Raw genomic sequence first — 14,185 nt, 5'->3', positions numbered from 1 at the left:
AAAATAAGGAATCATAAAGCTACAGTGATTTATTATTTAATGCATTGTATATATTAGGTAGAAATACTATTAGCATGAAGGGTAATAAGCAAACTATGAACATATTTGGTAATATAGTTTTACCATATATACGAAAAAGCCTCTAAAAAATGCAAGACAACATCAAGTGGGCCTTTAGCCCCGTTAATTAATAATTCTATCCACTTGCTTTTGAAGAAGCAACAAGAAGCCCAAGTTTATTTTATAAAATAGTTACATAGACTTTGACCTTTTAGGAGGAAAACTAAGTTTTACTACTTCTTCTATCTTGCAAATTTCAGCCGTCATCTTTCTTTACTGGAGCACAAAGCTCCATCAATATTTGGAACAGAGAAATCTTTGTTTCTCTTCTTTCTATTGTTATTTGTCACGTTCTGGGCCTTTAGAAACTTTAAGCATTTGCATAATAATCCTTTAAGAATTAGAATTATTAGTGAACTCCTTTTATTAGTCTTCTTTATATTCACTAGGATATTGTAAGAAAGGTCTGAAAATTTGAATTTTTATCTTTAATTTTCTTTCTCTTTCTTTCATTTTTCTTTCCTGTTTTAATGGCGAATCCACCGTGCAATTCTCTACAATTGATATCATAGCCAATATTTCTCGAACCCGATTCCGCATTGCCTATTCACTATTACTCCCACTCGCAAAATTCCTACGAACGAGCAGACCCATTTCTTCCACGCTTAAGTTCCGAGCAGCTTTCATGGAGTTACCAAAATCAGTATTTCTATATCCATTCACATGTTTCATATAATCCATACGAGGTTCATGATGGTGAGACTGAGCAACATATTTCAACTGAACCTAGCCTAATCAGCAATGAACAGTCTATCTTCGATGAAATTCTCTCGTTGGTGCGAGAGAACATTCGCCGGTCAGAGCAGTTTCAGAGTGAGTGTGAAGCCTATCTAAAATGGACTGCCGCTTCTCTAGATTACCCTAATATCAATTTTAATGGAGGTTCCCCAGCTTCGGCGGCTTTGACGGAGTCTACTTGCTTGCTCAAAGCGAGCACTAATGAACTAGACACCAAGGTAACACTTGATTTAACAAAAAATAGTTCTAGTGAGTCTGTTATTTTTCCTTTATATGTGGTATCGTTTGACCTCACTTACCACGGTCTTGATGATGGACCACCATTGAAATCTGATGATGAAAATGCTATAGTTTTGGGTAGCAGCGGCGACCATATGTATCGACAAAAGTCCTCAACAAGATAAAACTGGAGGGGTTGAACTTGGGTTAGTAAGAAGAAATGAGAAAACTTCTAAAAATAATGGAAACCATGTGTTTGATGAAAGTCCTCAATATAACAAAACAAGTGGCATGTTTCAGTATAGTTTTACACAGTTGCAGTGGTTCCAGAACTTTGATGCTTCATTCCATGTTTGTGAAATGGATGTTAACGGTCCAATTGTCAAGCAATAACTACAATCTAAAATTATTTTTGGTGATTTTTCTTTGTGCCAGATGACATTGATCTCAATTCTAACAATGGTCATTTGGAGGCCAAGAATTTTGTTCTTGGGAATGAAATGTCAGGGGATGATTATCAATATCTCAATCCTTCATTTATCTTCGAAATTGTGGATTCCGAAAAACATGAAGATGAGAAAAACTTTGAAAGTAGGGGAGATGTCTCTATTAAGTTTGTCGGCATCAACGAAATAGGGGATAATTTTGGAGCCATTTCGTCAGATTCCAATGGAAGCTCCTCTGTCTTTGATGAAATTGAGGATAACATTGCAACTAACAATAGTTATGATTTTTGAGATAATGAGGTTGTAGTGGAAGATGATAAAAAAGAGGAGGAGTAATTGAAGTAAATTTGGAGAAATTGGAGGGTATTTGGTCCCTGTTGCAGAGTATTGTATTGTTCATAGATCTAGACAGTCTAGTCGGGAGGAAATCATGTTGTATTTTAAGTGAGGAGCTTGTGAGAGTGCTGGAGACACCCTATGTTCCCAGGGTAATTTCCTTATTCAAATGAATTTTGACGAAACCCTAGTTTTCATGGACGAGGAGAGCAATAGAGTAGTTGGTTACCGTAATTTGTATGGAATGTGGGGATGCTTATGCTTTTTGGAATTTGGTGGAGGATAATGAGATCTTAAGTATTCAGAGATTTTCAATGAATTGATTGCTCTGTTTTCAAGATTGCCTCTTTGTAGGCGTTCAACTTATGACCGGGCTTCTACTTTTCTCGAGAAGATGCTAAGTGATGATATGTTTCCAGTTGCTGAGAAAATAGGAAAGATTATTTCTCCTTTGCGCAAGGGAAATAAATCTAGAGATGTACACTTGGTTTACTTCATAGGAAAAGTGAAAAATATTGTTCTCCTTGTACCATCCTTGTCAGTCAAACTCAAGCGCATCTTCAGTTTATATCCAACTAATGTTCATTTTGAATTGCCTATTGTGTTATATAAGGAAGTCCCCCTCCTTACTTCGTGTTCTCTTAATGGCCCTAGGAAAGCTTTGTGCACTAATGTCAAGTTTGTTCAGGAAAAATTAATGTTAGTGCCATCAAAGGTCTTAAGCGGTGGTATGCAACAAGTTGGGTTTCTATTATAGAATGTGTTACAGAGTGGATCTCTATAATGGAAAATGGAAGACTAAAGGCACTTAATTGTTTTCAGAAGAATGCTCATGCAAGAGAAGAAATGGGGTTACCGGAAAGTTGCACATTCTTGGAAGTTACTCATGTAACTGTAGGGATTGTTGCAAAAAGTGTATCACTTCCTATCGAGCAATAGGGTGGAAGAGCTCTCCTTCTATCAGCCTTGGTTTATGAAATTCTTGAGGTACATAGATTGCCTTTACTATTAAGGTTTTTTGATTGGATTTTAACTGAGGTGATTAGATACTCACAATATCTGTTCAGTTGTACTGAGAGCCCTTCATACTTGATGGTTTATACAAGTCGAGCAAACTTGTGCTCCACTCCTGGACTCTGTTCTTTTTCTGGTGGATCAATATTATTGTCAACCATATTTTATTTGAAGGAATGTCTATGGAGGGAGAGTTAACTTTTGTTCTCTGGTGCATTTCAAACTATTTGTACCTTGAGGGTAAAGTGTGTATGTTATTTGATAGTGCAAGTAAACCTAGCTTGGTGACGGTTCTGTTATTTTTCCAGCCAGTTATTGGTGATCTACTTCCAGTATATGCAGTGATTCTCAAAGTTTTAGCTCTAATTTTGCTGAAAATGTCATTAGAGCTGGGAGAAGAACACAACATGAACGAGATAAGCATTTTCTTCTGTGATCCTGGTGGAGGAGATATTAATACCAGTATTTTGTCCAAGGAAGACGGATCTTGTTCTAGCGCTAGCTACCTTCAACCTATAAATGCATTGGTCTTTTATGTTTCGAAGAAGATCTTTTCAGCAGAGTCTTTAAAGGATCTTTCTGCGATACTCATTAGTCTTAAACCTATGTTTGAAACTCCATGGGAAGTTCCATGGATAGAACCAACTATTCTATCATTCATCTTGGCGGCTATACATAAAACCGATTACTATATGCTTGAAAATTTGCACAAGATTCAAGTTGCAGTAATCTCATCCATTGCTAAGAAACATTTTGGCACCATAAGCATAATGAGACCAACTGGACAAGAATATGAGAATTTCCTATACTTTGGCCAAGTTGATAACTTAAGGGTGGAGCTAGTACATTCTACCAGAGAAATTAGTGGAACTAGTTTTATTCATCATCATGTAGGGGACACTTATGGTACATCAATTAGTGAGGTTCTTCAAAAATAATTAGTCATCATAATAGCTACTTATGATTTGGTGGTAGCATTCTTGGTTATACTTCTGCTGCATATAAAATGTGTTTTAGCATTAAGAGTCGACGGAGCATTGATGAGAAATGGAGCCTATAGAGGAATTTTAGTTTCTACCAATGGGAAGTTTTCAAAGTCGAGCACATTGTGGGTATTGATTTAGTTCTCCATTTCTGGATTTTCATTTCCAACCTTGAGGACAAGGTTGATTTAAAGGAGGGTGGAATGTCACGTTCTGGGCCTTTAGGAACTTTAAGTATTTGCACAATATTCCTTTAAGAATTAGAATTATAAGTGGACTCCTTTTATTAGTCTTCTTTATATTCACTAGTAGGATATCGTAAGAAAGGTCTTGAATGAAAATCTGAATTTTATCTTTTAATTTCTTTCTCTTTCTTTCATTTTTCTTTCCTGTTTCAATGGCGAATCCACCGTGGGATTCGCTACATTATTCTGTCGCTTTCATAAAGAAGCTCTAGTTTCTCCTTTTTCTTTTCCTTTTTTTTTTAATTTATAAAATAACACCATTCTTTGGCAGTGCCCGTAGCAGTGGCGCGGTCACTACAAGAAAATTGCTGATTACCTGGGGATTTTCCAAGGGATAAGATGAACAAATGCGTAGGTACTTTGATTTGCTGCGGAATTTCCTACCAAATTAAATCCGTTGGAAAAACCTTCGTAGGTAATTATTACCTGGGAATTAAAATATCCCCAGGTAATCTACCTGGGGATTTTATATCCCTATGTAACTTACTTGCGGAATTATCTGCGAAACTTCTCAAAAAAATCGCAATAATATTTTGCCGAAAATTCGTAAAAAAGGGATTTTTCTTGGGAATTTTTGTAGGAAGAAATCCGCATGTAATTCCCTATGAAAATCCTTAAGTAAGTCTTGTAGGAAATTGAGGTGAAAATTTATGGACAAAAGGGATTTTCTTGTGAATATTTCCGTAGGAAAATTCTTTGGAAAGCCCCAGGTATAATCCGCAGGAGCACATTTTCGCAAGAAAATTTCCATAAAAATGTTGCATGTAAAACCCCAGCAAAGTTCCCAAGTAATAATTCGTAGGTAAATCACCATGTAAGATTTCCAATGAAACAGAAGAATTATTTGAAATCCCCAAGAAAATCCATAAATGATATTTTCGTAGGAAAATTCGTATGTAATATTGGTAAAAAAAATCCCCATGTAATTTTTTTATAGGGAAATTTACCATATAAAATTGACGCGTTTGAAAAGATTTTCCCATGAAAATTCGCAAGTAATCTATGCATTTTCAGGATGTTTTTAAATTTATTCTAGCTTATATTCGTACAATTCAACTATATTATCATAATCATTCAACACACGTCTAATATAATTATAACAAAGAAAAAACATAATTCATAACGTTAATGTAATATCATATAATCCTTAATCAAAAACCAAAATGTCTCAAATGTGAAACTTAATAGTCTAATGAACATCTCAATCAAGATTATAGTCACTTTCATTCACATTACCATGGTTAGAACCACTTTCATTCACATTATCGGAGTCATCATCGCTTTTATTCTCAGATCCTTGACTGTCTTCTTGAGACGATAACTCATTTGAAGATGATGTGTTGAAATTCACATACTTCTTTAATAAGTCTAATTCTTTCCTCATCTTTTTATTTTTGCGCCGCTCTTCTTGCAACTGAGCATATAAGTCAGCATTGGAAGCATGCACTTGAGATTTAATTATCTCATCAATTTCTCCTGATAAAGTAGATGTCGAATGCTTAAGTGGTTTTACAGATCGACCCAAAGAACCAAGGCCTGCAACCCTTCCTTTTTTCATTCCACCAACAGATTGCACCCAAATATCCATTTCACTTAATTGGCTTGCTGAATTAGTGTCTCCTACCTCAGTTGATGCACTTTGAGAAGCTGAGAGTTCTTGTTTTTTTTTTTCAAAATTATTCTGCACCAAAATAAGTTATTACAAATATTATATCTCTCTGATTCAGCTGAACTTGCAAAACTGAATGACCAGCAGCCAATCAATAATCAACAAAATGAAATAATTCAGTGTCATAAAATGATAATGCATGGATCTGAATTTAGCTGCAACTACAGGAGAGAGGTAATACAGATGTCAAATAGTTTTTCAATAAACTTAAATTAAATTCTGAAACTTAGCATCCTTTTATGCTTAGGTAAGAAAAGAGGTCAAATTGTTGTGGTTTTATCTTTTTATTACTAGATAAAGTAGTTCCCTGCTCTCATAAGTTCTGAAAATTCACTATTGTTTTCTTGGGGTTCATTATGAGCTTGCAGGAAGAAGCTGGTGACGAAATCACTGAAGAGACAAACTTCTTTAAGAAGTTTAAAAAGTACCATTTTGCATTTTACTGAAGAATCATCATAGTTTTTAATTATCACAAAGAAAGAAAATTGTGTCATTTGTCATGTCCTTGCATATCAACCTGTTTTTTCCTTCTTATTTTGTTACTGTTGTTAGGTTATAAGGTTCTTCATCAGTTTCCTGATTGGAAGGAAAGAAAAAGCCAACAAAAATATATCAGGTTCTTCATTAGTTTCCTTCTTATTCATTCTTAAATTTTGTATGATTATCAGATTCATTGACATTGATAGAGAAGTGACGGAGGCTAAGTAACAGTAGGGCTTTAAATTTTCTACACAAGTAACTTTATTTTTTAAAAGTAGCATTCTTCAACATAGTATAAGTTAATATGATCCATAAAAGGAAAAATAAATGAAAAATATAGTTCTCATGGCCAATCCCATGTGGTAATTGCAGAGACTCTGCTACCCAAGGCGATAGGATATGAGATTGCTCAGCAACACTAAAACAGACCCGACCCCAAAGGTCGAACTTCACTTTAAGATATAACCGATTTTAGACTTACTATCTAGTTTCATAACTAAGGCAATTTATTTCTAAAGCCTTGACATATGTGCTCATACTGTTGATAGTGAGGTATTGGTTCGGAAAGAAGTAACAGAAGGAACACTTAAATAAGCAGTTTCAGCTTTCTCATTTACCCAACATTTTTCTTTTTTTGTGCGATGAGTCTAAAAATAAAATTCCGCAATTGAAGGATCTTTTCCAGAAGCTTCCTTCTGAAAATAAATGAAAATACTATGTTACTAACACTGAATATGATATTATTTTCTTGAAGAAATAATTTAAAAAGATCTATATATTACCATTCTATTCCAAATCACTCGATGAGGTATACAACCACCTGTATGAACTGAGGTGCCGTCATTTGAATCACGATTCATTTTGTTTTGTTCGGACTTTGACTTGAATTCAGGAGACTCCCAATACTCCTTTATCTCCTTGAATACATCATCCCCCATCCAATTTGGTTTCACAGGCAATTGTTTTCTAACATCTTGAAAAAGTTGGGTCATTCTTGCAGCTGCTCTTTTCTCAAAATTGTCATAGCTTGATTATAGTGAGGGAGCCATCTGAATTTTTTCTGCATGTTTCAAATAAAAATTGCATTAGCCATACAATCTCAAACCAACAACAACAACAACAACAATAACAAAAAAGTATAATCCAACAAGTGGGGTGACTCAAACTCTTCTCACTTAGATACAGACTCACATGCTAATTGTGTGATTTGCTGAAGCCTTACAGCAAGAATAGAGGAGAGAACTTGTACAATTAGCCTACAGGACATTCATTTACTGCTCTATCACAAAGGGAACAAATATCGAACCAGTGAACGAAAATTTGCAGCAATACATTTATTGAGATATTTAAAAAGCACTATATTAAATATGAGTAAACTGAACTCTTGTAGTAACCATCAGTCCTTTTCAATAAAACTTGTTCTATGACAGAGCTAAACAACATTTACCTTAACCGTGCATGTGGAATTGACAGCTATTTTGATTAATTTTCGACTGATATGTTAGATATGTATGCTTGACAAAACTATTTTTTTCAAAAATATTACTTTTTCAATATAACTAAGTCATTCCTAACTTCTTCCCACAAAAAATATTCTGTAGCTAGACTCTGAAAAATCAAATTGAAATATTTCTTAAATTTGTGTGTACCCCATGATTTTCTCGAAATCGCTACGTTTATGCAATTGCTATCTTTCTCGCATTCATTACCTACACAAAGATGAGCATTTATCGTCCATAATACTGAATATGATCTAGCTAAGGTCATGTAAAAAAGATATTGGGGACATATAAAAAATATGTACATAGAATAAATCTATACACTTTTGTCTATGATCGAACTTCTTCAGTATGATAATTGTCTTCCAAGCATATATTTTAATTTATCTTATACTTAAGATAAAATAATTCGTTACTATTACTTTTAACTTATTCTCATGCCCTCTGATTAGCTTGGTATAATTTTTTTATTTGCAGTGATATATGCATAGCTAAATTAATAAGCTTAAGAAGTAGAGATAATAAACTTAACCACAAAGAGATAATTAATAAATTTCAAATCGATGCAAAAATAATTCAGTAAGTAATAAAATTCTCAATACAACATATGTGATTTTCAAAGAAAGTACTATGACTCAAGCTCGGAGCAAGTAAGTCATTATGCAAGAAAAAAGATAAATCCCGGAGTGATGGAATCCTCAGCTAAATCACCAAGAAAAATGTTCTAGCTAAACTCGCAATACACAAATCCCCAACTAATTACACAAGAAATTAAATCCTCGAGTATTTCGCTATGAAAATATTTAGGTGAAACCGCTTCAAGATATTCCCAAGCAAATTTCCTCGGGTAAATAAATACGCAGGTAAAAGGTAAATAAATCACAGGTAAATCCCTAGTAAAGAATTCCTATGAAAATATTCGCAGGTAAAACCCAAACAATAAATCCCCTGGTAATTCCCCAGGAAATATTTCCCATGTAAAACCGTAGAAAGATAACCCCAGGTAATTCCCCAGGAAAAATAAATCCCCAGGTACATCCCCATGAAATAATTCGCAGCAAACTCCGCATGACCGTTACCTGGGGAGTTTTTTGCCAACTCACAAATGATTTTTTTTTTCTTTTACCTACGAATTCACCTACGGATAGAGGATTTGCCGATTATTTCCTCAGGTAATTCCCCAGGTAATATGTTTGCGCCTAATACATCTCAGAGTTTTATTTTAGTGTACACACTAAGTGTACTTATATAGGGAATATCATAGTTAACTAATAACCCTATTAGGCTTTAGAGCACCCTTATGAAAGGACCCAATATTTCCTACAGGTATATTACTAAATCGTAGTCTAATCTTGGTAATAGTAATAAGAGAAAACTCAATTACAGAAAAAGGGTGGGTTAGATTAGCCAATCCAGCCCAAAATGCTGTCGTCGACAAAATCGCCAGAAAAATTGTGACTTTTCTATAAAATGGAGGGCTAACGTATTTCTTTTCATCTTTTTTAATAGAACTCCTGCTTATAAATGATATAATTAGTAGGATTTTTGCTTATGGTGCTTGGATTTGACTGGTTGAATTGTCTTTGGGTTTGAGGTGATTGTTTGATTCTAACAAAGACTCAAGCTACCTATGCTTGAAGTTGTGTTGAATCTTCATAATTTTATTGAATTCCAGATATCCCCTTCTATATTTGTCCTCCTATCTCATGGAGTTAATTTATTGCTTCTATCCCATTTTTGGTTATTGTATCCAATTCAATTCTGCTATCAATTGTAAACAAAAAGAATTAAGAAAATAGCTTCAAGTCGCAACCACACATCGATATCCCCTCCATTTAAAACAAAAAAGAAAAAGAAAAATTAGGAGGAGAAAGAAAAATGAATGAGAATCTGTCCTAAAAGTCTGTCGTCACGGGAATCAAGTCTATGTTGTTTATTTAGGAAAAAAAAAACCAAAAGCAAAAAGAAAAATTATTCCAACACCTATTACTAAAGTTCCTAGAAAAAGGTCAATTATTCTGAAGAATTATACTTCTTAACTGATCAGTACAAGATTCATATATTTGCTTTTTCAGTATATAATCTAATAATTTTAAAAATGTTGTAAAATTCTTATGCAGAAGTACATGCACTCTATTAGCAATATATATATATATATATATATATATATATATATATAAGTGGAGATTGTGAACATATTGTCTCTATATCTTTGCACATTCTATTGTGTCCTTTCCATCATGACCTTTGCTGAAGAAAATCTTGGTGTAATCAGCATACAAAATTTGCTTGTAAATTGGTTTCTCCCCTTTCTCTAACACTTCTCGCAAAGGACCAATAACTCTTGAAGGCTTTGGATGCAAGAAAATGGGCACAGAAACCCTATTCTTGCTCCCATTAGCAATCACACGATGTTCAACGCTCTTGTATTTGTCATTGCTCATTATTTGAAGCGCGTCACCAATATTAATAACTAGAGCCCCGTTAATGGGAGGGACGTGAATCCAAGCATTACTATCGAGTTTTTTCACGTATAGTCCACCGATTTCATCCTGAAGGAGGAAAGTGATTGTTGATATATCAGAGTGACGTGCTACCCCGACAGAAAGCTCAGGGTTGGGACATTTTGGGTAGTAGTTGAAGTTTATTCTCTTTGAACCCATTAAGAAATCCTCTTTCTCTTCATCAATTGTTTTCACATTCAATCCTCCCATTAGCACCTTCAGAATCTTCCTTATAACAGGATCACACCTCTTCAAGTATTCAAGTGCTTCTTCCCTAGAAGAGTAGAGAGAAAATTCATTGTAAGTACTCATATAGGATGTTTTACGTACAATTCTTTTTTTTTTCAGAAAAAAGAGAAAAGTGTAAGAGGAAGATTTTACAAGAAAAAATGCACATAAATATATTTAAAGAATTTAGTGGGTGTTTGGACATAAGAATTGTAAAATTCCAAAAAGTGAAAAAAAAAAATTTAAGTGAAAATGATAATTGAAAATTTTAGATTTTTGTTCGAACATGAATATAACTTTGGGTTGTTATTGAATTTTTGTGAGTGTTCTCAATAAAAATTTTAAAAAACAGTCTTTTGGAGTTTTTCAAATTTTCGAAAAATTCCAAAATTCATCTTCAAGTGAAAATAGGAAATTTTATTGTCAAACATTGATTTCGAAAAAATAAATAAATTTATTTTTGAAAAAAAGTAAAAAATATTTCATGGCCAAACGGACTCTTAGCCTATACACTGAAAACATAGAGATTATTTTTACGGTACGATCATGTGTTTTAACATCTTATATAGCAAGTGACATGTTTTATTTTCCCTGTTACTAGTCCCATTTATTACGGAGGGTAATCTGTAGTTCGTTTTTGTACGACTTGATACTGTAACATCATTTTACGCTATCAGTATATAGAATTTAAACTTATGTTTAAAAGAGAATTAAGAAGCCTTACCTGCAGGGAGGAGGCCAAAACTCAGCAGCTTCATCATCAGAAACATGAACAAGAGAAAGGTAATCTCTCCATCCTAAAGTTTTCTCAGCTTCAGGAGTAAAGCTTGTTCCATACCTAACATTACTCGAAATCGAATCCTCTTTCGAATACATCTTCTTTTCCTCAGCTGGTAAACTAAAAAAACGATGACTTGTCTCCTTTATGTTATCAAGAACTTCAATAGGAACACCATGATTGATAATTTGAAAGAAACCCCAGTTTTGTGCTGCCATGCAAATCTGCTCAGCCACCTTTGGATCATTCCAATTAGAGGCGTCGATTATAGGGATAGAATCATCGGTTATTACAGTGCTTGTAGTGATTCGTTCTTCAAGTGGTTGAATATATTGATGAGGAAGTGTTTGAATTCCCATATCAGAAAGACCCTTAACTCCATTTCCTTCATTGACAACAAAATCGAAGACATTTTTGGAGTTTGAAAGAATTTTGGACAAGTGTGCAACCATTGTTAAAAGTTATATATATGAAGGCAAAAAATTAAAAGAAGGTTTATGTATATCTAAAAGCTTGTTCTTGATGAAAATTTTGTATTTGAGAGTAGTTTATTTATAGGCATTGTGGGGGAATAAGAGTCAACTATTTGAGATATGAAAGTCAAATTTCAACTGTAAAACTTTTATAATTGGCCTAATCAGATTGCAGTCTTTGAATGGCGCGTTTAATTAGTTTTTTCTGGTGGAATTCCAAAAAAAAAAGAGTCCTAATTAAAGTTCCCAAAGTTTATTAGCAAGGAGAATTGCTGTTTAAATTTTGATTTCATTGACAATAATGATGGTTTCTGCCTTTTGGAAAATTGCCAATCTTGGTCTTGAATGGGTTGTTGGAGAACATACTTCCATTTCTTTTATTTTTTTAAAACTCTTTATAAAAAAACCTATTTGTCTTAATGATTCTTTTGTAGATGACAACATTGAAATTCAGATATCATATGCTAGGATTATCTTTTTCTTTGAGGAATTACTATTTATGTAAGACTGCATCTAATTGGCACAGAAACAATTTCAAAAGGATTTTATAGGAAAAACATAAGTGAAAAAGTCGTATTTGTCGCTTTTAATACTACACATTTTTCAAAGCAAAAATATTTTTTGTTGAATAGTTATCAGAAAATGACTTTTTTTTTCTTTTTCTTTCTATCAAACACACACCCCCTAAGTTTTTCTCTCTTTGAATTCCTTACTTATTTTTGAGTTTCGAAACACTATCTTTTCTTAATGTTTTATGGGATTTTAATTATGCGATTATCAATTTATTTTTTTTCTGATCAACGCAAATTGCTAAGTAAAACCTCTTTTCTGGCCTGTGGTATGGATCAAGTGTCTTTTCACTTCTATATCGACTGTCCATCCCAATAATATTTGTGAGTTATCATTATCAAATATTTATATTCTTGCCAATAAGAGAATATTATATATTAGTTAAATAGTCAAGTCATTACAAACTGGTAGCTCTTACATAATTGTGAGAGTATAAAGGCGGATCTGATAAAAAAAATAAAAAAGATATTGTACACGGCTAAAATCGGAGAGTCCGCTTTTATGATCGTTATGATATTCCGTAGCCCAGAAGGCTCGAGGCACAACTCGAGGTTCGATCCCGAGTGTTCCCTATGCTCGATCTCGGGGCAGTACAAATCGATGGCTATCATGGTCAACTAGGAAATTTCCAAGGCACGTGATCAAAGCTAACAACACCTGCAAGAATAGTACAAGTCCGTACCGGATCTTTAAGTAGATGTACCAGCTACTTTTCTTTGTATTAATTATACATGTACCATGTTGAGATTCTCCCTCTTATATAAAAGGGACCCTTGTTATTTCTTGCACACATGATATTCAATACAAGAACAAGAACATTCTCTGCTCTCTAACTTAAACATTCTTCATTGTCTTTCCTTTGATTTATTGCTTACATTTATTGTGTTTCATTGATTGTTCTTCATTTATTATTCATCATTGATCATAAAGAGTCATCATCAAGGCCCTTAGGACTGTTAGTCCTCCATCGATCAGCCCTGGTCAAGCACTTTAGCTCGACCTCGAGGCCCAGCTTAGGCCGGTCCGAGACCCCGATTCGCGGCCATTCGGTTTGTATAGCATACTGTCCTCAAGCTCTTATCTCATTTTCTTAGCTCATACTTAGCATCTATTGCCTAACAACTAGCATTAAAATAAATCATGTATTTTTAGAACGACAAAATCAAATCTAATTGTAATTACCATTTTCAAGGTAAATAGTTTGGCGCCCATCGTGGGGCTAAAAATAATAGTGATTGTTTTGGTGTTGATTTACTGAAAACACAAGTTATTCTTCATACTTTTTCTTGTCCAAGAATCTTTGATTTCAGGTCAAAATGTTAACTCAGTGAATGCACCCGAAAACAACGGTCCTGAGGACCATTGAGAGAGTGGTGTAGTTGTCCCAGGCGCCGATGTACCACTACGAAACTCTGAGGACTCACCAGAGCCAATCCCTTGGATGTGGGCCCACGCAACGCCCAACACATCGATATAAGCTCCCACACTAACAGGAGTATACACCAAAAAAACCAACAAGAAGCTAAGAAACCCCTATCTCGGGAGGAAGCGAGGCAAACGGGAGGAACGGAATGGGAAAACCTCAGCACATCGTCCATATGTTCATTGGGGGGGGGACCGACGTTCCTCAAGGACCCGTGATCAAGCGGATAAAAGTTTCCGCTACAAAAGAAGGGCAAATTCGAGGCCGCATGCCCGAGGACATCCTTGGATTCAGTGAAGAGGACTTTGAGACCTTGTCTCATCCACATAATGATGCGCTGGTAATTTTATTTCTCTTGAATAACATTCAAATTAAACACGTACTCGTGGATCCAGGTAGCTCGGCCAATGTAATCAGGTCGAAAGCGGTAGAACAGCTCGGACTGCTCAATCAAATCATA

The 14,185-nt window shown here is 34.5% G+C and overlaps 2 protein-coding genes and 1 long non-coding RNA gene across 3 annotated transcripts; 1 reads left to right on the top strand and 2 right to left on the bottom strand.

Annotated features, from left to right (window-relative positions):
* Positions 1–305: 305 nt before the first annotated feature.
* On the top strand, positions 306–3,564 carry LOC104222154 (uncharacterized). The gene is made up of 2 exons (XR_011402261.1): positions 306–1,076; positions 1,513–3,564. It is a non-coding gene; the product is annotated as an uncharacterized lncRNA (long non-coding RNA).
* A 1,738-nt stretch (positions 3,565–5,302) lies between these two features.
* On the bottom strand, positions 5,303–7,525 carry LOC104222155 (uncharacterized). Its single transcript, XM_009773346.2, has 3 exons — positions 7,442–7,525; positions 7,033–7,310; positions 5,303–5,782 (listed from the first exon to the last, which is right to left on the bottom strand). The coding sequence occupies exons 2-3, from the start codon at positions 7,240–7,242 to the stop codon at positions 5,303–5,305; spliced, it is 690 nt and encodes a 229-aa protein (XP_009771648.1). The 5' UTR covers positions 7,243–7,310; positions 7,442–7,525.
* Positions 7,526–9,766: 2,241 nt separating this feature from the next.
* LOC104222156 (feruloyl CoA ortho-hydroxylase F6H1-3-like) lies at positions 9,767–11,765 on the bottom strand. The gene is made up of 2 exons (XM_009773347.2): positions 11,206–11,765; positions 9,767–10,527 (listed from the first exon to the last, which is right to left on the bottom strand). Exons 1-2 carry the CDS (start codon positions 11,709–11,711, stop codon positions 9,954–9,956), a joined length of 1,080 nt encoding a protein of 359 aa, XP_009771649.1. The 5' UTR covers positions 11,712–11,765; the 3' UTR covers positions 9,767–9,953.
* Positions 11,766–14,185: the final 2,420 nt, after the last annotated feature.

The sequence above is a fragment of the Nicotiana sylvestris genome, chromosome 9 (genome assembly GCF_000393655.2).
Source record: "Nicotiana sylvestris chromosome 9, ASM39365v2, whole genome shotgun sequence".
Taxonomy (NCBI): Eukaryota; Viridiplantae; Streptophyta; class Magnoliopsida; order Solanales; family Solanaceae; genus Nicotiana; species Nicotiana sylvestris.
The sequence above is the reverse complement of the archived record's forward strand: the minus strand, read 5'-3'. Positions and strand labels throughout refer to the sequence as shown.